The 26,293-nt window shown below is 42.8% G+C and overlaps 1 protein-coding gene across 3 annotated transcripts in view; it reads right to left on the minus strand.

The window, feature by feature from the left end:
- Nucleotides 1-26,293, minus strand: part of MYO1C (myosin IC) — a 256,955-nt gene that overhangs the window by 20,645 nt on the left and 210,017 nt on the right. For all 3 annotated transcript variants that reach the window (XM_029614574.1, XM_029614576.1, XM_029614575.1), the window contains exons 24-28: nucleotides 26,117-26,276; nucleotides 14,866-14,949; nucleotides 7,884-7,977; nucleotides 7,734-7,789; nucleotides 4,064-4,199 (exon numbers count right to left, since the gene is read on the minus strand). In XM_029614574.1, the coding sequence (XP_029470434.1) occupies nucleotides 4,064-4,199; nucleotides 7,734-7,789; nucleotides 7,884-7,977; nucleotides 14,866-14,949; nucleotides 26,117-26,276 (530 nt within the window). The remainder of the gene's footprint in view (nucleotides 1-4,063; nucleotides 4,200-7,733; nucleotides 7,790-7,883; nucleotides 7,978-14,865; nucleotides 14,950-26,116; nucleotides 26,277-26,293) is intronic.

Genomic DNA, 26,293 nt, shown 5'->3' on the forward strand with positions numbered 1-26,293 from the left:
CTTCTACAATTCTGCTCTCAATATTCATACTGTCAGAGATAGCATGTGGAGGTTTGGGCAGAGCAGAGATCCTCCAAACCAGAGAGAAGATGTGGGAATATTTCTAGGTGAATTGGATGACTTGCTGACAGCCTTTGAAGCCATGGAAACCAGACTTGGTGTGGGGAAACTAATGCATGCAGAGTGCATTTTCAAATCTGTGTGTGTTATTTTCCATTCATAAAGCACCTGCACAAAAAATAGGTGCACTATGTCCCAATGCAAACATTTTAAAAATCGCCCCCTAGAAATACTATTCAAAGTCTAGTATTGAGCTCCTTCCTCTTATTTCTGTTACCACTTGCCATAGGAGATCTTCTGGAAGGGAATTCATGATCTTTCTACCACTAGCTACCTATTCCCCTTGTAATTGACAAATATAGAACTATGACAGAAGAAAAAGATCATATGACCTACTCAGCTCTATAATCCCTACCATACCCTCGGAGATACCCTGTGTTTGTCCAATGCTTTCTTGAATTCCGATGCTGTCCTCGTCTCCATCTCCACTAGAAGATTGTTCCATGTATAGACCATACTCTAAATCCTGTTCAATCACCAGCAACATCACCCTTTTCTCTCAGTACTCCCTATTCTGCTCTTATACCTGTGTCCGAAGTCTGTAGATAGAGGTTTCATCTCCATTTCCTTTCTTCATGCTCTCTGAATTTAAGTTGCGCCCCTGTTCACTCACCAAGTGGTATAGGGGTGGTGGGGACGGGCAGGTGTGGCCACTGTTACTCTCCTGCACTTTGTCCTGCTCACCTTCTCCTATTTGTATTAACGAGTGCTTTCTCTCCATCCACTGTGTGTATGTGTGGAGGAGTTGGTGGGAGTGAGGGTGGGTGGGATATGTGTATGTAGAGCAGGTGAGTGTGGGAGGGTGAGAGCACAGTGAGGGTGTGGATGTATGGAGGGGGAGTGAAGGGGGATAGAAAGCAGTCTGAAAGCAAAATTGTGCGCATAATCTCCGCTTCTACCCTTCCATGTTCTCGCTCCTCCTCCACACCAACTCCCTCCCTTGTCACTCCTGAACTTACCCCTACTATCTTCTTTTCAACTATCTCCTATTTAACTCTTCTAACTCATGCCCACTCTCCTCCTAATCTCCCCTTCTGTCCCCTTTTTCCACCACCTGCCTAGTCTTCCTACCACTCTGAGGCCTGAGAAAACTTACCAGCCTGTCTACAGTTGTCACACCTCTTTTCTCTTCCTCTGGTGGAATTTGGGAAACCCCAAAAGCCTTTCTGTTGCTTCCTGCAGCTGCTATAGTGCTGATTGTGCCCACGCTGCCTGAGGTGTCCTGCATCAACCTTAGCAGTGTGCCAGCTTGTCCCTTTGCTTCAAATGAGCATTGTGTGTGTGAAAGCAAATGCACTGTGATGCTCACCTTGGTTTGAAGTTGTGGGAGTGGAATGTGATGGCACAGTGGTTTTGTGGATGGGATGTGTGTGGTGAATGTTTGCATTTGGGGAGGGGTTTATGTGTGGGTGAGCGTTGGTGTTCTGTGGTAGTGTTTGTAAAGGTGGGGGTTGTGGTGGGGTCAATAATGTGGGGGTCAAGTGGGTAATGTGAGTTTGCACACCAACTAAGAGCATGTTACAACTGGGCTTGTGATTGTGTGGTGTAGGGTGAGAGTGGAGGTGAAGGGTGCATGTGTGGATGATATTGTGGTGTTGCTGGGAAGAGGTGAGTCAGTGTGTGAGGGGTGAGTGATTGTGTGTGAAAAGATATATTTTTGTGTTGTGTGATGCTGTGAAGGGGTAGATGGCTGGGGGGCTGAGCATTGTAACTGGATTTGCATGAATGTGTGCAGGTGGTGGTGTGGGAGGCATGTATGGGTGATATGTAGTGGTGGTCTGAGTGGTTGAGCAGGTGCTGTGAAGTGAGTGGGTGTGTGCGGGACGAGTGTTGTGACAGGATTTTCAGTGGTGTGTGTGTGTGTGGTGTAGGTGATGAGAAGGGATGTATGTGAGCGTATGTTTTTGTGGTGTAAGCGGGCTGAGATGCTGGTGTAGGGAAGCAGATCTGCAGGGGAGGGCAGAGTATTTCAACTGGGATTTTAGTGGTGTACATAGTTGGGTGGAGATGTGATGTACATTGTGGGTGGTGGTGATGGGGGTGGTGATGGGGGTGAGTGTCTAGGGGTGAGTTTTGCAATTGGGTTTACAGTGATATGCAGATGATGTGTGGTGGTGGTGGTGGTGGGCTTGATGGACCCTTGGTCTGACCTAGTATGGAAACTTTTTATGTTCTTAGGTTTCTGAGATGGGGGAGGTAGATTGTTGCAACAGGTTTTGTATTGGTGTGGATGGTTGTGTGGGGGTGGAGGTACAGATTATATTGTGGGTGGTGTGGTGGTGTGCAATGGGGTGAGTGTTGCAGGTGGCTTTTCAGTGGTATGAATGGCTGTGAGGAGGTTACATATGGGTGGAGGCTTGAGGAGAGGTGTCTCAGGATATGTTTTTATGGCAAATGGATGGTGCCAGTTGTGTGAAGGAGTGAGTGGGTGTTCGAAGGAGTGAATTGTATTAGGTGGGGATAGAGGTGTACTTGTGGGTTGCATGATTTCATAGTGTGGGGAGGACTGTGGGATGTGTGGGGGGACATGGAAGGGTGTGGTGGGGATAGTGCATGAGTATGGACACTTTTCTCATTGCACACCCCACTTTCTAATCCTTCTTCCTCTCTACTTCCTGATCCTTTTTTCTTCTTCCCTCCAGCAGATGCTCTCTGCACTTGTCTGCTGCCTGCCCTCCTCCCAGTCTCTTGGACTGACCATGTGAGCAGCTTTCACAGGGTTCCCTTTACAGTCTCCCTCTCCCTGCTGCTCACCCACTGTCACTGACTAGAAGGGTTTTGTAAAGCCCTAGTAGGAGTGTGTAAAGCCCTGGTAGGAGTTTCTTTGCCTGCTTCTCATCTGCCGCTTCTGTGAGCCCCTTGCTAACTCTTATGCATGCATTTCCTTTCCATCCAACAGTCTCTGTAGTCTCTCCCACTCAGTGTTTGTCTCTCCTGCTGTGGCCAACCCCCACACACTATTTGCTGATCCCTGCACATGTGCAGATGTGTTGAAATGATTACCGCGAGCCCTTAATAATCTTATAATATAGACAGAGATAGCACTATTCTGTCTCCTTGTCAGCCTACTCTGTCCCCACTGAACTTTGATAGCTTGATATTGCTGCATTCCAGTTATGGAACATATCTCTGACAGCTACAATATCTAGCTTTCCTTGTGCCATTAGAGAATCTGTACTTGTAACCTTACAGATATTTCTCACCTATCTCTCCCCCCCCCCCCCCCCCCCCCCAATTTACTACACAAACAGGCTGATACAGTACAGTGCGCTACGACGGAGCGCACTGTTAACCTGCCCTTGGACACGCGTTTTCCCTTACCCCTTATTCAGTAAGGGGCAGAAAACACGCGTCCAACCCGCGACACCTGAGGGCCCTATTAGGTATGCCCACGCGATACAGAAAGTAAAATGTGCAGCCAAGCTGCACATTTTACTTTAAGAAATGTAGGCGCTAGTTTCTGCCGGCACCGGGAAAGTGCACGGAAAAGCAGTAAAAGCTACTTTTCTGTGCATCCTCCGACTTAATATCATGGCGATATTAAGTCGGAGGTCCCAAAGAGTAAAAAAAGTAAAAATAGAAAAAAGAAAAAAAAATTTTAAATGGGCCGGCGGCTGTCGGGCCGAAGACCGGACGCTCAATTTTGCCGGCGTGCAGTTTCCGAGCCCGTGGCTGTCCGCAGGCTCGAGAACCGACGCCGGCAAAATTGAGCGTCAGCTGTCAAACCCACTGACAGCCGCCGCTCCGGGTCAAAAGGAGGCGCTAGGGATGCGCTAGTGTCCCTAGCGCCTCCTTTTGCCCGTTCTACTGCACCACCTAATTTAAATACAGAATCGCACGCACAGGCGAGCGGGCGTTCGTCTGCTCTCTCGCGGACTTTACTGAATCGGCCCGTATGAAAGCTAAGTAACACAGTTCCCAGTTTTCCTTTCAGTCCTGTTACCTGTAAGATTGGCGAAATCAATTCGTTGCTTAAGTTTAGCATCTTCAACGATCACAACTGAAGTCTGGGTGAGCAGCAATTGTCTTCCTCTGGCTTTGTAGCCCTTCCGGTCATATTTGGTTATAGGCACTGCATACTGTAAAAGTAGACACTTATTAACACAAACCCCCAATATTATCAACTCCCCTGAGCCTGAAATAAACTACTAGTTAGCCCCAAAACCTTAAAAGCAGTCAGATCTGTAAACTGCATTATAATATAACAAGTGTTTTCATCAAATGGATTTCATCAATTTTGCTTAAGCAGGGGACCTTATCTTCAAGACATAACACAAATGAGAGTGTCCATCAATAAGTGTACTTGAAGTAGTTGGTGCTGGTGAAAGTCTACAGACTAAATTATGATCAGAATGGCTTTCTTTGCTGAGATTTCTAAGCAACTGGAGACATTTTGAGGTATCTTTGTGATTGGTGGTGACTGGAATACCTGATCAGATCTCCCTAGGGATAGATCTGGTCCAGAGTGTCAGAGGTTGTTTAGGGCATTATCCTCTATGGCCAAAATGTACAATTTTATTGATATTTGGAGGGTGGGATATTTATTTTTCTTCATGACATAATACATACAATCGTACTGTTTTTTGTGCTCTGTCAGACTTCTCTCCACTGTTACTGAGTGCAATATACTGTCCAGTCAGCTTTCTGATCATCATCCTGTTGTTATGATATTGGTGTAGGTTTCTCTTCTAAAATGTTTGTGCAGGTGGAGACTAAATCTGTCTCTTCTTGGAAAGTAGGGACTTATATATCCTGTTCTTTGATGGAGGATGCTTAAAGTAGTGCTTAGGGCCAAAATTATCAGTTATGTTAAAATTGCTGGAAGATATAATTAAAATATATTTTCAGCATTATACAGAGGTTTAAAGGAAATTACCTTAGAGGTGGTGGAGGAGTTCTTGAACAAATATGGTTAATTGTAAAATGGAGTTGGTAGTGGTTGAATGTCTGAAGGCCCCGATTTCTGAACTTAAATTTAGTAGAGCTAAAGGGGCCTTGCTGGCTGGTAAGAGTCCTGAGACTGATTGATACTACATAGATTTTTATAAGAAATGTGCAGAGAACTTGGTTTCCCACTTGACTGAGGATTTTAACTACTTGAGAGATTTTCTGCTTTCAGTGGCAGAGCTCAGTGAAGTCTGTATAATTCTTATTCCTAAAAAGACAGATGATGGTGCTGACATGGAAGCATATCGGCCTATATCCTTGTTGAATTAGCATATTAAAATATTAGCGAAGATTTTGCAACTGAGGTTAGAGCATCTTATGCCTTTACTAATTTATCGGGATCAAACTGGATTCTTTAAGAGGCATCAGTCTGGGTGGGTCCAATGGGAAAGGGTTTAAATGGAGGGCATTGATTAGCCATTACTATTTACAATGCCTAGCACTTCCTTAGTGATACAGATGATTCTTAGAAGCAATCCCATTTTATCTCATACTTAGGCTGATGCAATACTGCGCACGGCTCAACATACATCCATAAACCCCCATGCAAAACGGGGGTTAGCTCGTCCAAAACGAGCGTCCAACTGAGCGCTTAGCTAATAGCACTCATCATATGTAAATTCATGTTGATGAGGCTATTAGCTATTTCACCTCGATGCAAAAACAAAGTTTACAGAAAAGCAGAAATACTGCTCTTCTGTAGTTCCTCCGACTTAATATCATGGTGATAAGTTGGAGGAACCGAAAAAGGAAAAACCTTAACAAATGTGTGTTCCCCTAGCACCTCCTCAGCAGCAGGTGCCCAGGAGAGGTGGCTACTAGCAGGTTAGGAAAAGGGATGCTCAATTAACCAGTGTCCATTTTCCTAACCCATGGCTGTGCATAGGTCTCCTGGGCACCTGCTGCTGAGGAGGTGCTAGGGGGGGACAATTTCACCTAGCGTCTCCTTTTTACCGCGGCAACCCATTTAAATATTACATCGGGCACCCCGGAGAAGTGCATTGGTGCGTGATAGGAGAGCAGGCAGTCAATCTCAAGTGCCCATTTTCCGCACGCTGTTACTGCATCGACCTGACTGTGCATACTGGAGGGTGGTGGAGAATGTACAAGTTCTCGCACGTTATGGAGGAAGGTTTGTCACCAATTTCGCCTCTGGCAAAATTGTTTTCTTTTTGCTTTTTTTTTTTCCCCAGCAATGGGAAATTGGAAATAGCAAGGGTTGCACTTTGTCTGGCAGATGTGGAGGGGGGACAGATGGGTCATTATTTTCCAAACTGAAAGATATTTAGTATTGATCCAGACACATTTTTTAAATTTGAAAATGCAGGATGCATTGGAGAGGGTTAAAAAAAAAAAAAAAGGGGTGGGTACCCAGACAGAAATGATTTCTAAGTGATAAAGGAGTCAAGGGGAAGGCCTCGTCATATATATATAAATGTTAGTGGGATTGTGTAATTGAGGGGTCCTATTTATATTTGAGGTGGACCTGAACTGAAGTTCATCAATTCAGGCTGGATGCTGGAAAAGAAATTAAGATCATCACCAAAAAGGAACTGTCACTTCCCCCTCTCTCTTTGTTGGGATTTTGAGATTATGCTAAGAAAAATATAGCCTTTGTTAATTTCTGAGGTCATGCAGCTAGATTTACTATTAGAAACAGGTGCCTATGGTGGTGCAATGGGAAAACAAAAACCATTGAAATAGTTATCCTCTAAGAGTGTATATATTTTTCTCAAACAGTTACGCGCAAGCCCATATATGCGTGTATACGGGCACATGTACATCCATTCTTGGATTTTATAACTTGCGCATATATAATAAGTGCAGGTAAGTGCTGCTTTCACAATTTATCTGGCTAAGTAGCGGAAAATCAGAATTTATCCGGATAAGTAGTGCACAGCTGCTATACTTACGTATTTTTACATCTAAATATACATGTGGAGACTTTACCTGCATAATTTACATGCATTTACTCGGGTTTTACGTGTGTAAGTCAGGAGATTTTCTAACATGCAAAGCCATGAAATTACCAGTTTTTACTAATTAGTCTCTGAGTTCACCCAGTCCATCAAGACCCCTCCCCATTTCACCCAGACCCTCAACTAGTCAGCATTTCCCTTTTAAGATGTTTACTATCACTTCCTCCACATATAGAGCAGGTAAACATATGCAAGTAATTGCCAAATCTACATGCGCAAATTACTTATAAAATAACAATGTACATGCAGAAATGTTCCCCCTTACTTTTTATTTTTACACAGGCATATTTACTCATGGCCCCTTACTTAGCCACATATATTTTGAAGTTTATAAAATAATATAGATAGATGCAAGTATATGCTGATTTTTACACATGCAAGTTTTTAAAATTCACCTTTTAGTGGGCAAGAGGATAAATACAATCAGATATGGGAGCTGTACTGGGAATATCTTCATAGGTATATATAGTACAATGAATAATCAGATTGAGAAGACCCTCTTTTCTTCAAATTTCTAGTAAGAGTTGGCCATGGAAACTTTCACAGTAGCTATGAAACTCAATTGGTTTGGCAATACTGAATGCGTGTATGTTGTCTGAATTTTGAATAAATAAATAGTTTAAAAAAGAAAGAAAATGAGGGAAAAGACCAAGAATATCATATAAAGGAAAAAGGTGCGAGTTTTACCTTGATTACCTCACTTTCTAAAGCCTGAAGTACTTTGGCGTTTATTTCTTCATTGCCTGAAAGCAAAGCCACGGAGAGGGTGAACAATGCATAATGAACAAAAAAAAGAAACAAAAAAACCCCAGAGAGCTACTGATGCTGGACACTTACTGAGCCGGGTGCTGATGAACAGTCTGGGAACACTCTGTGGATAATTATCTTTTTTATCCATGAAGATTTCACTGGCAACAACTTTCTGTTCAAGCTACAAGAGAAAAATAAAGAACACCACCACTACCACAAGTCAGTGCAGGTCTCTAACTAAAAAGGCAAAGGAATCCTATAACCAGCCTAGGTCAGAGTGAAAAAGCCCCATTAACTATTCTAGATTTGCTCAAAAGAAAATATAGCTGTAGGTGCAGTAAAGTTCAATGTATTTGTCTTTAGGTCACTTGGGTGAGCTTGAATCATGGCATTCTGGCTGGATCATATAAGGTATCACCTATTTTCATTTTTTGTTAATCTTTATATGGCTGGATCATTGACAGCTTGTCTTATTGTGGGGGAAATGGAGTAGTAATGGTTAAAAAAAAAAAAAAGGGCTAGAAACAGATTTATTTCAACTTGATTTCTGCTAATTCAGGAAAAGCCCTCTGAGCAGTGATGGCCTGCCCCTGAGAAAAATAGAATTACTAATAGAAGTGTTAGTACTAAGCAACTATTCTGTACTACGTATGGAGAGAGATAAGAGAATGATGTACTAAGAGGTGTAATCAGAGATCAAGAAAATGTGGTCTAAAGATACAGAAACAGACCTAATTGTTTGGGCACCACCTGACTGATTAAAAAGAACATTCTTCAATATGTTGCCCCAGCATTTTCCTCCTTCGGCTCTCAACAGACACGATAATTATGCAATAACAAATTTTATATGAAATAGGACATCCAAAGTATAGTATTCTGATGTAAAATTATCACTTACATCATATATATTATATTTCCATTTATTTATTTATTTATTTTTATATACCGATATTCACCCAAGAGTATCACATCGGTTTACAAAATATCTAGTGAGATAGTGTGATTACAGGTCACACTATCTTTCCATTGAGACATTGTAAAACTACAGCGAAGTATAGTTTTGTAAAGGACAGTAATATAACATTGTGATAACACAAACGGCTTACATATACTGTTGCAGTGCCAATGAACATACATATTCTGTTGCCGTGCCAATGAAGAAACCCAAAAGACATTTGGAAACCATATAGCATTAGGCCTACTGGTTTGGGCTTGGCCATCAGAAAGCCACAAGTAAACTGAACTACAATAAGCATGTACCGACACTGTAATGGCACTTTCATAGATACATTTTTTAACCAAACTAAATATACGTGCCTCTATGTAAACCGTCATTACTATAGAAAAGATTTTAAATAAATAAATAAATAAACAATTACAAAGTAGCAAACCTCTCATACCAAAACACTAATTGCCAGCATTCAAACAGCAAGATCCCTATCCATGAAAACACAATACTACAAATATTACTCCAGGCCATAAAAACCCTAGAGAGGTCTAGAACGGATAGATGAGAATCGGTTATTTACTCTTTCGGATAGTAGAAAGACTAGGGGGCACTCCATGAAGTTAGCATGGGGCACATTTAAAACTAATCGGAGAAAGTTCTTATTCACTCAGGGGCGGATTTTAAAAGGCGCGCGAATAGCCTACTTTTGTTTGCGCTCCAGGCGCAAACGAAAGTACGCTGGATTTTAGTAGATACGCGCGGAGCCGCGCGTATCCACTAAAATCCTGGATCGGCGCGCGCAAGGCTATGAATTTTGTATAGCCGGCGCGCGCCGAGCCGCGCAGCCTACCCCTCACCTTCCCCTCCCTTCCCCTACCTAACCCACCCGCCCGGCCCTGTCTAAACCCTCCCCTTACCTTTGTCGGGGGATTTACGCCTCCCGGAGGGAGGCGTAAATCCCCGCGCGCCAGCGGGCCTCCTGCGCGCCGGGCCGCGACCTGGGGGCGGGTACGGAGGGCGCGGCCACGCCCCCGGCCCGTAGCCACGCCCCCCGTACCCGCCCCCAAAACGCTGCCGACACGCCCCCGAAACGCCGCGACGACCGGGCACGCCCCCGACACGCCCCCTCCGAGAACCCCGGGACTTATGCGAGTCCCGGGGCTCTGCGCGCGCCGGGAGGCCTATGTAAAATAGGCTTCCCGGCGCGCAGGGCCCTGCTCGCGTAAATCCGCCCGGTTTTGGGCGGATTTACGCGAGCAGGGCTCTGAAAATCCGCCCCTCAATGCACAATTAAACTCTGGAATTTGTTGCCAGAGGATGTGGTTAGTGCAGTTAGTATAGCTGCGTTTAAAAAAGGATTGGATAAGTTCTTGGAGAAGTCCATTACCTGCTATTAAGTTCACTTAGAGAATAGCCACTGCCATTAGCAATGGTAACATGGAATAGACTTAGTTTTTGGGTACTTGCCAGGTTCTTATGGCCTGGATTGGCCACTGTTGGAAACAGGATGCTGGGCTTGATGGACCCTTGGTCTGACCCAGTGTGGCATTTTCTTATGTTCTTACATACTCATAAGGAAAACAAGAAGTCAGGCTGCTATAGATCAAAGTAGCAGAACACCTCAGCTGAGACACACTCTAACCAAATACAGAATAAAGAGCCACAAAGTACAAACAGAAACATGCAGACAAAAACTGAACTGGGAACCGCAACCAGCCAGACTCTGTTTGCAGTGCAACAATGGAAAATTAAACCACACCATTCCTCAGACATCAACAAAAAATTAAGAAATATAAATCAATCATAACAGTAAAATCATACTAATAAAATGAATATTTCAAAACAGATGACACAGAATTACATTCTATAATTAAACTCATATCAACATTTTTTTCAAAACTCTTATTTTTCATGGCATACAATCTTCCATTTCAAAAAGTTAACGTGTTACGACAGAAAAAACAGTTAATATCTTAACATATTAAAACATAACATACAATGTTTAGGTAAGCTTCTTCCGCCTCAGTCTATCACTAGATCTCTTACAACAAAGAAAAGGAAGATTCTGAATAAAGCGGCATCTCCTTTTACGAATTTGGATAATGCTGCTGATACAGGCCCCATACTCTGACATAAAGGAAGGATTCCCCCTTTGAGATCAAATCGTATTCTATCAATATCCAAAGATTTGCAAATTTGAGCACACCAATAATCCACGCAAGGCCCACATTTCCAAAAGGTGGCTATGGTAAAGTGTGCCGCTAGAAGGACTAAGGGTCTATACTTAACTGGTATCCCTGAACCCTCCCAATGGCCCAAAAGACCCAATGTTGGTCTAACATGTACAGGGAGATCAAGAATATCAGCAATTTCCCTGACCAAAATTGCCACACATCTGGACAGTATCACCATATGTGCAGATATGTTCCAGTCTCCCTGCATCCCCTCCAACAAAGGGCGCTAGAATCTGGGAAAATCCCTGCATAATAAACAGGGCTTCTATAGGTTCTGTGTAACAGCTTGACCATCAATTCTGTTCTTCTAGTGCATACAGACAAATGAAAAGCAAACATCCATATATTTTTCCAGGCTGATTAGCATCCAGATCGGAGTTCCATGCTTCAATAAATAGATTGTGGGGTCACCCCCACCCCTGCCATCAATATACCCCGATAGAGTATTGTAATGTTTTTTGCATAAGTGTGAGCACCAAGCAGATAAGATTCCATGGCATTTAGGAGCTCAAGAGGTCTGGTCAAATCAAAATGGACTTCCAAGCCTCAGTTGCAAATAGTATGCATGTGATTCAGGAGGGAGATCATATTCCTTGTTGATCTGTGAATATGACAGTCATCATCATCATCTTATATTTGAGCAATAAAATTCAATCCACTATCCCGCCATGTCTTAAAGACAGGAGTAAAATCACAACCGGAAAGAGCAGAATTTTCATATACAGGCATGATGGGGGAGACTGTCCATGTCTTACCCAGAAATTTAAACACTTGCCTCCTATCTGTATTGTATGCACTAAAATTGGGCTAGTCCTACATATACGGCAAGCATGCAGAGACTTGGCAGGCAGAAAAAGGACAGATTCAATAAATCTACTTGTTCTTTTTCTAGCAGCAGCCAAGAGGATTCTGAATTATGAAGCCAAGCTTTAAGACCCACCAGCTTAGTTGTCCAGTAGTATAACCACCCTGGTTTTTTGGTAGCCACAGGCAGCTCAGTCTATTCCGAGGTTTTTTGCTAGATATGTTCCTTCTTTTGGCTAAGCTCAGTGTTGGCTGAGAAACATGAATGATTGGCTGTTGATGATAATGTTCAAGTATAATCAGTTTTGTCCACAGTTTGGCTTTTCCAGAGAATACTGGTGGGCTGATTCAAGGTGGAGCTATATAGCCATGACATCAGCTTTTACTCCATTTCCATATGCTGGCAAAGGTGCATAAACCACCTGCTGGGATTGACCTGCCCTTACTAGAGGAAAGAAAATGATCAGGTAAGCAGTAATTTCTCCTTCCCTTTTTTCCCCCCTCACACCCTACCCATTGGGTCTTCTTTGGTGCTGTGGAGTCCACTCCTGCTCGCAGGTCCTGATGCTGTTCTCTCATGGTCTTCTTTCTGCCTGTGGGGTATGCAAACCCCACAGACGTTTCATGATCCTGCACTACTGTGGGTCCTCTTCCTGCCTGTAGGTGGTGGAATCCCCTAGGATGGCTCAATATTCCGTGCTGCCTCAGGTCGTCTTCCTGCCCATGGGAGGTGGGAAATCTGTGCTGTCTTTGCTTTATAAAGTTCCACCCTCTATGGAGGGGCTCCTGACTGAACTTCTATACCCTGTCCTGATCCAGCTCTTCCCATCCAACTCAATAGCGTTAGAATTCAGAGTTACCAGCATGGGGGACTATGGGTAACTGCCTGGCATCACTGAAGACAAACCCCCTCTGCATCAGGTTGGGATAAAAGAGATGAGAGGGAGGCATTAGGATCTTTTTAGCTAAAAATGAGGAAGAAACCTGCACCAAGTTGCCTCTCACAGCTAGCCAGGGTCTTTTTTTGGGTTTCGCGTCGATTATGCCAGTGTCTCTGACTGACAATGTAGATGACTCTGCAGGTGTATGCTTGGGCAGTGCCGATGGCATTGTATGTTTTGACCTTACTGAGCACCTCGCCCATGCCAGGCTTCTCCAGGACTGCACAGATTCTGGTTACATTGACAATTCTTCTGCTACGGAAGGGATTTATCCTGCATTGGCATATCAGGCCTCAGAGTCAAGGAGCCTGTTTAGAGCACTTTGAATGCTCTGGCATCAACCAAAGCTTGTGTCTTTTGGAGATGCTCAACCTGGCTTCTGATTTTGATCAGAGTTTTATTTAACACACCCTACAGGGAACTTGCAGAGGAAGATTAGCACTGTCAGCCTCAGCGCTTGCTCATTTTTCTGCAACCTGGGAGACATCAGACAACAATTGTAGCAATTTGTGGAATCGTGGTAAGGATCCAGTCACTGGTAAAAATGTCAAGCCCATCTGTAATGGACAATAAAGGTGGGAAGAAGAAACATTTTCATTTTGTTTTTCATTTCGATTTGGGGGGGGGGGGTTTGGTTTTTCATGAATTTCATTTCATCTGTTTATTTCATTTATTTAGTAAAAAAAAATAAAGAAAAAAACATTTAAAGAAAAAAACCCCAAACACACACACAAAAAATAAATAAATAAGGCCTCCTGTGGCATCCCAGGACCCCCACCCATCCCTCCCACCGGAAAAAGTACCAGGGATAAGATGCTTCCTGCAAGGCTGAGGCTTCATCTGGGCCTAGGTCACAGTAGGTAACTTCATCCTTGGCTTAGACCCGGGCTTCAAGACCTGGACCAGATGTCTGGGCTTCAGCCTAGGCTCGACGGCCCAGTAAGAAGACCTGTCCACAGCCCAGACCCAGGTGCAACGCCGCAACCCAGTCCAGAGACCAGGTCCCAACACCGGGTCCTCAGCCCAGACCCGACCCCGGAGCCCATCTTTTTTCTTCAGCGGTGAAATGACACCATCCGCTTGGGTGGCGCCGAAGTTAAATTAACCCTGACGCTTTCTCACCAGCAAAGGGCATCGTTTTAATGTACAAAACATGAAAACCAACGAAAATTCATTGGATTTTCAATCGTTTTGCTTTGACAACGAAATAAAATAAAATAGGGAATTTTGTCTAATTTCCTATTTTGTTTCTCATGAATGCCCATCCCTAATGGACATTTGCAGTCACATAAACAGTCTTTACAACCACTGATTGTAGGCTTCCTAGGTCCATGCATTTTCCTTTATTTTAAAGTAGCACTGAAATGTGCTGTTGTGGGGGCTGCCAAAGCAGCAAGGCAGAAAAAAACAGAGAAAAGAAACTCTAGTTTGAAGGGAAAAAAAAAACAATGAGACAAGAGAAAAAGGTGAACATCTAGACCAGTGGTCCCCAACCCTGTCCTGGGGGCCCACCAGCCAGTCGGGTTTCAGGATATCCGCAATGAATATGCATGAGAGAAAATTTGCATGTTGTGGAGGCAGTGCATGCAAATTTTCTCTCATGCATATTCATTGCGGATGTCCTGAAAACCCGACTGGCTGGTGGGCCCCCAGGACAGGGTTGGGGACCACTGATCTAGACAATAGTATTGAGTGGGCTCACAAGGCAGAGCTTGTGTGAGAATTCCCACACATGCTCACTAAAGAAAGCTCTACTGAGCTCAGAGAGGTTCAATTGGGGCCATCAGATGATGTCATAGCTAATTCAACCCTGTTTGTTGACAGATGCATAGTCAAAACATGTTTTCATGCAGGTAAATTCGTTTACCCATGTAAAACGTTTTGGATTATTGCCCTGTGATGTGTAAATTAAAGTCAGTAAAAAGTGCATAAAGTACAGCAGCATCCCAATTTGCTAAGATTCACAACAGCAAGAGTAGCCAGCATCAAATGTTTAAATACTTATCGCCTCAGGAATGAAAGAGAGGAGTAGGGGAGAAATCCGAATGATTTTATTTCTATAAAAAGCCAGCTGAATAATAAAAATAAAAACAAAACATCTTGCAGGCACTGCCTCGAATTTTATTACACAAAAGAAGTACCTGTTGTTTCCACTCGGGGCTGATCCCTTTACAGTATTTCCACACCATGTTCTGCATGCACATTTGTCGGAGGTATTCTGATGCCTGCAACAGAAGGAGATGAAGTTACAAAATAAAAAGGGATTTTCCATATGCTAATACTGACTTTTGCAGCATCACAAGTTTTCTTTGAATCTGATACGTGTCCTGTTTCTAGCCTTTTATTCAATGAAAAAGGTAAAATTGAGAATAAATTGATTTGTTGAATTTCTGTTAGGCCTATTACTGCCTGATAAGCTGCACCATTGTTTTTAAATTGTGACAAGTCAGTTAATTAGTAGCAGTGAAAAGATGATGTGTTTCTCGAAAAGGCTGAGTTGGTATGATCATTAGCCTAGTATTGCAGGAAGCGATCACCATCGCTGTCCATATAGCCTTCTGAACTGCATTTCCCATACTTTTGTCCTGATTTATTACAGTAAGAAATGTTATCAGAAAGTCAGGTGGAAAGAGCTTTTGGTAAATGAAAACCCTTGTTTCACTGGGGCGATGTTATGTTTGGCTGGCTGTGGGATGGCCCTGGGACCAGCCGCACTACCCCAGGAGCTTCTGACGCCAAGGTCATCTCTGGTGCAGCTGAGACACCACCACCATGCTTTCCCCGCCGGTTCCTTTAGGTGTGCGTGCTGGAACATGAAGGCCCCAAGGCGAGAAAGCACCCAAGGTGCTGGAAGATGATGTCAGAGCCGGCTGGGGATTTAAATCTCAGCTACGCTCCTACTGATGCCTCAGCAGCAGGTCCCCCCTACCTAAAGCAGTGCCTGTTGCTTGTGCTCCTGTTTCATCTCATCCAGCCTGTCCTGCCTTGTCTCATTTGCCTGCCTCTCTTCATTCAGTCCTTCCTGCCTCATTCCTATCCTTGCCTCAGACTGACTTCTTGGATCTGACCACTGCCTGGACCTTGACGACTCTTGCTTGCCACCTGCTACTGACCACTACATGAACCTGACCTTATTGCCCTCTGCCTGCCCCGACCCTTGGCCTGTCTCTGGTGTCTTCTCTGACCACTACATGCCCAGACCCTTTCTCTCTCCTTGCCTCATGGGACGTTCACCTAAGTCCTGCCTGCTCCCAGAACCCAAGGGTTCGACCTGCAGATAAAGGGATTGGTAAAGGTGAAGCTCCTGGCCAGTTCTGTCCCAGGGTACATCCATCAGCTGTCAGTGTGGGCCTAGGCGGGGTTCACTCCCTAAGTTGCATCAACTACACCACAGCAGAAGGATCCACCACCTTCCTTATAGGAAAAGATGAATAGTTGAGAAGATTTTCTGCAAGACACTTTCTTCTTTGCAAATAGAATAAAGCTCTTCTGTAGTTCAAGATATTAAATGCCCTCTTCACTTTTATTGGTGTGTGGACTCAGAAAAAATGCCCATAATATAATGGATTGATACAAGTGAAATTAAGAAACCAGTTTTGGTATAAATGTAGGATGATTTTTCAAAATTGCTCTGTTGAAAATATAGGTACACAGAGAGCATGAGACTAAGGCTTGCAACTTGTTTACTCTTCATCCAAAAGTTAAAGCTACCAAAAACAAAACCTCCAGCTAAAGATAAGTTAAGCCTTTCATGACTCTGGCAACTGTAGGCTGTTGGGACACTGGATTTTCTCATGAATTCTCATGGTATGCTCCTACAGCACTAAGATGAATCCTGACCAAGTTAATTTCCAATCCTGAGACTAGCTCCAGAGGTACTGAACCTAAAAAGGCCCTCATTAACTCATGAACACCAGATAGCAAATCTTTTCCATCTAAAGTTGTAAAATGTTCTGGTAGAACATTTTCTTGATGCTAGAATAACCTTTTTCACACTTCAGTAGGCAACTGTATAAAAAAAGACCAAGGAGGAAAGCAGATAATCATTCAGAAGTGCATAGTTTGGAGTGGAGGTATTTTCCAAGGATACTTGTACATCAGTGACGTTAGAATATCTCAGCAATGAAGGTGTGGTTAAGGTAGTAGTGGCCTAGATGGATGTCGTCATTATTTGTTAAATTTGATATACCACATGAAAAAAACAATTATCCAGGCAGTTTACATAAAAAATACATAGATTTACAAAGCTTTAAAAATTACATGAAACAAAATACAGTATAGATAAAATCAAATCATCAGACCCACAAAAAAATATACAAAGAGCGAAATAACCCATTCATAACAGATCTGATACCAAAATTAGGACTCGACATTAAAAGACCTTAACTCTACCATATTAGATGTCATATACCTGGTTAAAAAAAACAGGATTTCACAGGTTTTCAAAATTTAAAGTAATTGCGCTTTTCATGAACATAGAGAGGCAGACTTTCACAAGAGTGGGGCTTGATAGGAAAAGGAGGAATCTCTAGCATGATCCAATTTTATAACAGAGAGAGAAGGAAGATGCAGAAGACACTACTGGGAGGAACGTAGGGTACATGATGGGGAATATGGGATAAGAAGCTTAGACAAATATAAAGAGAAACCAGAATGAAGAGCTCAGAAGGTAAGACAGTATCTTGAAACTGATATGATATGAAATGGAAAGCCAGTACAAAGTCTGAAGGACGGGTGAGACATAGTTGAATTTCTTGAGGCCAAAAATAACTTTAGTAGCTGTGTTTTGTAACAAATACAGCTGTTAGGTTGATACTGGAGAACACCGAGGAAGAGAGAGTCACAATAATTAATTTTGGAGATAACGAAGGCATGTACCAGAGTTTTTAAGTCCAGCAGTTCAAGGTATGGGCGGAGGCAACAAAGTAGAGGGAACAAAAGGCTTTTGGACAATAGAAGAGAAATATGGAGTTATAGAAAGTTTGGAATTATGTTGGATCTCAAGAGTAGTAAAAATAGATCACAGGGGAATAGATATGCTGTGCACAGTCAAGGAAACAGATGGTTCAGAAGTTCGATGATAGACCCATGGACAGGTTGACTCATATCTACATTTATGCATCCCATAGATAGCTCCTCCCCTTGTTTTTTGCTTCTCGCATTTGTATTATTATCCAATGTTCTATGTTTTCTGTAAGGCCTGTTGCTGCATTACTTTTTCTGTAAACCGATAAGATGTTCCAAACGATTGTCTGTATATAAAAATTTTAAATAAATACATAATAGGTTTATAAGAAGGGAGCCAATCCGCTCTGTGGTTCAAGCATTATGTTAACTCGTTGCCTGTGGGGGGTTTGCAAAAAGACAAGAGAGAGCCCCCTTTCCGAACTATTTGACTTAGAGGATCCAGTCTGCCACAAAATTTCTGTCTTGTACTCCTTAAGTTACTAAAAATGGAGGAGCCCTAAACTTATGATAAAGTTTTGCAATCTTGGAAAAGGAAGTTAGGAGTAGATTTTTCAACTCCTCTATATATCAGGGGTAGATATTCAAAACTGGCCATGTAAGTAACTTATCCTGTTAGAACTTATCTGGCTAAGTTACAATTTATATGCAGAGGCACAGCAAAGCCACTGATTACACGTGTATATATATGCATTTTGCCAGATATGTCTACCCGACTAAGTTTATTCCTGCTCTATGGGATGTCTAAACTAACACACATACTTATGTGGCTAAATCCAAATATCGGTAGTTAGCCATATAATTCATACTGCTAACTCACTCTGCCCAGTACATGCCTACCTTTTGTACAAGTAACTTTTAGCTATATAAGGGACTTATATGGCTACGCAGCGGCTGCTGAACGTAGGCGCATATTCAACAGCCGCTACTTAGCTGCATTTGTCCTGCTTATCTAGCTAAATAGTGCTGAATGCGCTTTGAATAAATCGGGCCTCTTGTGTTTTGTCAAGATACGGTCTGTAATGGGTAATGTCTCTTTGGGAAATGCAATACAAATCTCTCCTGAGAGCTTATTTTTCTCAGAAACTTGCTCATTTAACCAAACTGGCTCCAACAGAATCTTATATAAAATGCAATCTGAGCGTTGGCTCCTTGGGACATCAGTTCTGGGCTTGTCCTAAATTTTCAACCTTTTGGGGAAAGGTGCTTGGATATATGGGAGGGGTCTTGGGGGTGGGTGTCACCTAAACACCCCAAAGTTCTACTTTTTGTTGGGCTATCAGACACATTTTAGAGATTCTTTTGCTAGACTATGAGCCTGAAAAGCTCTTATTGGTGAAGGAGGCAATCCTACTGTTCTGGCTCAATGCAGAAACTCACGCCAACAGATGTGTCTGTTTGAGAAGTATGCTGAGAGCACTGACATCTCTAGACAACACCAAGTATTCCTGAAAGTCTGGGACTAATACTTACAATTTCTACCATACAGGGCAAGAAGTCTTGTGCTGAATGATCTTTCTTGAAATGGGGTTACTTTTCAATAGTTTTCCTCTGTTGTGTTGTTGGCTCTTACCCCAGTGGACTATATGACTTAATACATCCTGGAGAGTGTGGAGACTCTTGGGTTAAGGGTAGGGTGGGAGGAGTGGAAATCTGTGGGAGTTGCAAAATAAAATTTTTATGTCTCGGGGGACTGGAAAGAACAAACCAGTCCCCGATGGGTTTGCTGTATTTTTTTTTTTTTTTTTTTTACAATTCAATAAAAAAATATTTGAACTAAAAGAGGGCATAGAATAGAACCGAACCTTGGGGAATACCAAATGGCAGAAACCTAAGTGTAGACAGTTCATTGAACCTGAAATGAATGCTCAGGCAGATAAGAGTGAAAACAGGCTAAAGCAGAGTGCCTAAGGCCAAACTCTTCCAGGTGAGGTGGCAATAGACTATGGTTGATGGGATTGAAGGCTGCCCTCATGTCCAAAAGGACAATGAGCGCATCCCGTCCCGCGTCAGCCTGGATCTTAATGTCATTGACTAATGCCAGAACAAGAGATTCCATGCTATGACCATGTTGGAAACCAGACTGATAAGGCTGAAAAATATTGGTTTTGGAAGCAAAGTCATAGAGCTGGTCGTACAACATCTTTTCAGTAATCTTGGCAAGAACTGGAAGATTAGAAGTTGGTGTATTTGCTCAGCATCTGAGCTTTTTTTCAAAAGTGGACACACAACAGCTGTTTTCATAAGAAAATAAGACTTGCCATACTGGGTCAGACCAAAGGTGATGACCAGAACTGCACACAATACTTAAGATGGGGTCGCACCATGGAACGATACAGAAGCATTATAATATTTTCTGTTTTATTCTCTATCCCTTTCCTAATAATGCCTAGCATTCTATTTGCTTTCTTGGCTGCTGGAAAGTAGCCAATGTCCCAATATTTTAAAAGGGCTCCCGGAAACTATAGACTGATGAGCCTGACTTCAGTGCTGGGAAAAATCGTGGAAACTATTATAAATAAAAATAAATCACAGAACATGTAGATAGGCAAGATCTAATGGGACACAGCCAGCATGGATTTATCCAAGGGAAGTCCTGCATCACAAATCTCCTTCACTTTTATGAAGGGGTGAATAAGCATGTGGATAAAAGTGAACTGGTAAATGTGGTATATTTGGATTTTCAGAAGGCATTTGACAAAGTCCCTCATGAGAGGCTTTTAAGAAAACTAAAAAGTCATGGGATAGGAGATGTCCCTTTTGTGGATTGCAAACTGCTTTGAAGAGAGGAAACAGACAGTGGGTATAAATAGTTTTCAGTGGAAAAAGATCAAATTTGCCAATGGCACAAAATTATTCAAAGTTGTTAAATCAAAAGAGGATTGTGCAAAATTGTAAGACCACCTTGTAAAACTGGGAGATTGGGCATGCAAATAGCGAATAAAATTTAATGTGGACAAGTGCAAAATAATGCACTTAATTGTAGCTACACAATGCAAGATTACACATTAGGAGTCACCATTTAGGAAAAGGAACTAGGAGTCGTTGTTGATAATACGTTGAAATCTTTTGCTCAGTGGGTAGCAACAGCCAAGAAAGCAAATAGATTGCTAATAATTATTAGGAAAGGAATGGAGAATAAAGCAGACAATATCATAATGTCTCAATATCGCTCCATGGTGTGACCCCATCTTAAGTACTTTGTGCAGATCTGGTCACCACATCTTAAAAAAAAAAGATTTAGCAAAAAGAGAAAAGGTACAGAGAAGGGTAATCAAAATGATAAAGGGAATGGAACAATTCCCCTATAGGCAAGGCTAAAGAGGTTAGGATTCTTTAGCCTAGAAAAGAGACTGCTGAAGGGGGATATGATAGAGGTCTATAAAATAATGAGTGCAGATGAACAAACATTAATCGGTTTGCTCTTACAAAGTGTACAAGGACTAGGGGACACAATGAAATAACTATGCGATACATTTAAAACTAATAGAAGAAAATATTTTTTTACTCTATGCATAATTAAGCCATGGAATTCATTGCCAGAAGATGTGGTGAAAGCTATTAGTGTAGCTGCATTTAAAAAAGATTTGGATAAGTTTCTTAAGGAAAAGTCCATTAACCATTATTAAGGTGAAGGTGTAGAAATCCACTGCTTATCCCTGGGATAAGCAGCTTGGAATTTATATAACCCTTGGGTTCTTGCCAGGTACTTGTGACCTGAATTTTCCACTGTTGGAAATAGGATACTGGGCTTGATGGACCTTTGGTCTGACTCTGTATGGCATGTTCTTATGTTCTTATAATTAAAGATTAAGAGAGTACTCCCAAATGTTGAGTCACGAGGGGGATAAAAGGGAGGAGTCAGATGTAACTAAGGAAAAGGGCTTGGGATTTCAAGGATGGAGCTGTGCAACATCAGTTTTTGTGAAAGCTGCAATCTTTAAGGATATATCCAACCTAAATGTGGCAAGTGAAACAAAATATGCTGTTACTTTGAGCAGGGTGAATCATATATGAAAATAAATGGATACATAGGCAGATGTGTGTGTATGGTTCAACTCATTTCTCTACATTTCATTTGATATATATTTCTTACAAACTAAAATAATTTCTAAATTTGACGTTTTCCACCACAACTTTGACACTGTCACCAACCCCACCGAAAAAAAAAAACAAACAGTCTCTATTCTTTTGGCTATTTCTGTAATATGTGATACAATAAACCATATTATTTTACTTTCATGGCTTTCTGATTTTGGGCTACCTGTGCAAGTGCTCAATTGGTTTACATCAGATTTAACTGGGCAAGTTCAGCAGGTGAGAGTAAGTTCTGCAGTTTTCTTTTGGAGCCCTTTCATAACTGGGGTATCGCAGGGTTCCTCTATATTCAATCCTGTTTAATTTATATACAAGTCAAATCTGCAGAATACTAGCTGATTTGGATGTCAATCAGTTCTTCATTCCAATCGTCTCTTGTCTCGGCTGCTTTATCTCAGGTCTCATCATGCCTGGCAGCGATTAAAACCTGAATGGATAAGAATAAGCTTGCCCTAAATCTTCAAAAAACAGAGATGAAGATCCTCAGCAGATGCAAATATATTCTGCTCCTATTTTAACTCAAGTTAAAAAATCTTGGTGTAATTTTAGACTGAAACCTCTCTTTTTAACTTTAGATTAAGGCAGTAAAGAAACGGTTACTTTTTAAGATTTGCTTGTTATGTAACTTGAAACCTCTCGTGGAATTAGCAAATTTTCACACAGTCAATTGTTTTATTTCAACTAGATTATTGCAACTAAGTCTACTGGGTTCCCCCAAAACCTCCCTGAGACCATTACAAGATGTTTTGAATTTGGTAGCACGAGTTAAGTAACATTTGGGTGCAAAGAACATATTACTCCAATCAGCTTGGAGAAGAGACTGCTGAGGAGGGATATGATAGAGCTCTATAAAATCATGAAAGGACTTGAATGGGTAAATGTGAATTGGTTATTTACTCTTTTAGATAATACAAGGACTAGGGGACACTGCATGAAGTTAACAAGTAACACATTTAAAACAAATAGGAGAAAATTCTTTTTCACTCAACACACAATTACGTTCTAGAATTCATTGCCAGAGAATGTGGTTAAGGCAGTCAGTGTAGCTGGATTTAAAAAGGGTTTGGATAAGTTCCTGGGGGAGAAGTCCATAAACTGCTATTAATCATGTTGACTTAGGGAATATCCACTGCTTATTATTAGCATCAGTAGAATGGGATCTGTTTAATGTTTGGGTACTTGTAACCTGGATTGGCCACTGTTGGAAACAGGATGCTGAGCTTGATGGACCCTCAGACTGACCCAGTAAGGCAATGTCTTATGTTCTTATCCCGAGCGCACTGCACTGGTGTCATGGCCCACTTCATTAAAGACAGAGTAGGTATGGTGTCTAGGCAGGGATGTTATCTTGGAGGAGCTAGATGGTCCAAATCTGTGGTCTTCTGCCTGAAGCAGCTGCCATTCCCCACCGGTTGAGCCCTTAGGTGCAGGCAGCTGCCAGGACTTCCCAGCTGGATGAGGGAACCAGGAAGCACCAAAGACCAGAATCAGAGCAGCAGAGCAGGAGTGGAGCTGGAAATAGGAACAGCAGGAACACAACCAGGCAACAGTATGTCATGGAGCAAACTCTGCGTGAGCCGTTGGACCAGCAACGGTGTGTCAGGCTCGACCTCCTTATATATATAGCCCTCTATCTGAGCCACAATTAATGCCAGGTCCAATAGGGAGCCTTTGGAGGAGGGTCTCTCTAACTTTGCTTTGCTGTGAATCACCAAGAAAAGTGCAGAAAATACTGATTCCCTGTGGCTCCACTGAAGGATACCCTGGCCTTGAGCACCTCAGGCTGCAGGTTTGATCCCCACTGCCCCTGACAACTGATTGCCAATTGTACAGAGAATCTAATTTAAGGTATTACTTTTGATTCACAAGCCTTTCACAGTTAGTATGTACTGTCATGCTTTAGAAAGTTACTCAATTTATTGTCCCTCTCACACCCTGAGAGCATCAGGTCACAATTTGCTGATGTTTCCTCTCCAAGATTTTTTCATATAGATGAAACACTTCACAGGAACTTCTTTATCGACAGTTCAAAAATGTAGTACTCTTTCCCAGCTGATGTATGGAAAGATCCAGACTTGTGTTCTTATATAAAGAAGTTAAGAACATAAGAATTTTCCATACTGGGTCAGGCCAAGGGTCCATCAGACCCAATATCCTGTTTCCAATAGTGGCTAGTCGAGGTCACATGTACCTGGCAAAGATCCTAAACAGTAAATAGATCCCATGCTGCTATCGTGCAATGATAAATAGTGGCTAATCTTAAGTCTACTTGATTAATAATAGTTTATGGACTTCTCCAGGAACTTGGCTAAACTTTTTTTAAACTTAGTTACGCTAACTGCCTTAACCACAACCTTTGGTAATGAATTTCAGAGCTTAATTGTGCACTAAGGGGCGGATTTTAAAAGGAGCGCGAATAGCCTACTTTTGTTTGCGCTCCAGGCGCAAACAAAAGTACGCTGGATTTTAGTAGATACGCGCGGAGCCGCGCGTATCTGCTAAAAACCTGGATCGGCGCGCGCAAGGCTATGGATTTTGTATAGCCGGCGCGCGCCGAGCCGCGCAGCCTACCCCCATTCCCTCCAAGGCCGCTCCGAAATCGGAGCGGCCTTGGAGGGAATCCTCTAACGCCCTCCCCTCACCTTCCCCTCCCTTCCTCTACCTAACCCACCTGCCCGGCCTGTCTACACCTCCCCCTTACCTTTCTCCGGGGATTTACGCCTCCCTCCGGGAGGCGTAAATCCCCGCGCGCGAGCGGGCCTCCTGCGCGCCGGGCAGCGACCTGGGGGCGGGTACGGAGGGCGCGGCCACGCCCCCGGACCGCCCCGGGCCGTAGCCACGCCCCCGTACCAGCCCCCAAACGCTGCCGACACGCCCCGAAATGCCGCGCGGTTCGGGCCCGCCCCCGACACGCCCCCCTCGGAGAACCCCGGGACTTACGCGAGTCCCGGGGCTCTGCGCGCACCGGTAGGCCTATGTAAAATAGGCTTCCCGGCGCGCAGGGCCCTGCTCGCCTAAATCCGCCCAGTTTTGGGCGGATTTAGGCGAGCAGGGCTCTTAAAATCCGCCCCTAAGTGAAAAAGACACTTCTCCGATTTGTTTTGAATGTGCTACTTACTAACTTCATGGAATGTCTCCTAGACTTTATATTTTTTTAAAAAGTAAATAACCGATTTACTTTTACCCATTTTATTCTTTAAACCTTATTGGTTAATGAAGTCTTTGATGGAATTTAATTGGCTTCAGCCCTCAGCTAGGTGGTTGCAACTTCTTCTCTAAAAGACTTGCACATTGTTGTGGTGTCAATTTTGTTTGTTGTTTTATCTGTTTTTGTATCTCACCTAGCACTTTAGGATAGTGCAAGCAATAAATTGTTTTAAATAAATAAGTTAAATAATTGTACACAGATGCTGGAAAAAGACCATCTGGCCCATCAGCCTGCCCAGTTATTCCTGTCGACACTGCAAGGATATATCCCAGCTGCCAGCCACAGAGTATGACTGCTTTTAAGATCTTCCCTTATCCAGGATAGTTTTTCTTGTCTCTCATTTGTACTTTATAGGCTCATGTGTCCAAAATGATAAATTTCTCCCTTTTTGTCTTACCACAAAGCTTTATAAGCTATTTCCCAACACCTGGCCTCGTAGGTCCCCTGAATAGCATGTGAGACCCAGCTACATGATCAATTGCACTTCAGCCATGGGGACCTAGAAGGTTAGTTTCTGGGCAGTTGTAGCGTGCTGGTACCAACCTGGCTACACCATGAGCTGCAGCATCACTAGTTTGTGTTCCCTTTACTTGCTCTTCATTTTGTCCTTATTAACTCTTTCCTGCTCGAGAGAATGAAAAGTGGGTTGTCTGCAGTTCCCTACCAGAAGTGGTGGTGAAGACAAGAATAGTAAATTAATTCAAAAGAGCATGGGACAAATACTGCAGATCCCCTAAAGTCTTGGGGGTAGGGTAACATTTCTGTATGAGGGTAACCTGCACAGCAGTTATTACTATAAGCAAATTGTTTGACAGACTGGGTGGATTATTTGGTCTTATCTGCCATCATTACTATGTTACAACCTCCTGATCCTGTTCCACCTCTATCAAAGAATATGACAGCATAAGCCCATCTAGTCTGCCCATCCTAATTCTTGATACAATGCCACACAGACCTCACTTGTTCATTACTAGCGATCTTCTGTGCTCATCTCAGACTTTTTCCCCCACCACCTTCATTGAGAGGCCATTGTATGAATTCATTAAAGAAACATTTGCTTCAGCTGTCCTCCATCTCTAAGCCCACCAGCAGCGATGTAGCACACTTTTATATTTCCCTACCTCACTGAGTGATGGGGGCGGCGTCGGCCATGACTTGTCTAGAACACTCTTTGGAATATTGCGTCGCAGATTCATCAGGAACGAGTAGCGGAGGTAATCAAGAAAATACTCATTTTCTGAGCAGCGAGGATAGTTTCGGTACATAAAACCTTTGATAAACCTGAAACATAGGGAGCA

The sequence above is a fragment of the Rhinatrema bivittatum genome, chromosome 8 (assembly GCF_901001135.1).
Source record: "Rhinatrema bivittatum chromosome 8, aRhiBiv1.1, whole genome shotgun sequence".
Classification (NCBI taxonomy): Eukaryota; Metazoa; Chordata; class Amphibia; order Gymnophiona; family Rhinatrematidae; genus Rhinatrema; species Rhinatrema bivittatum.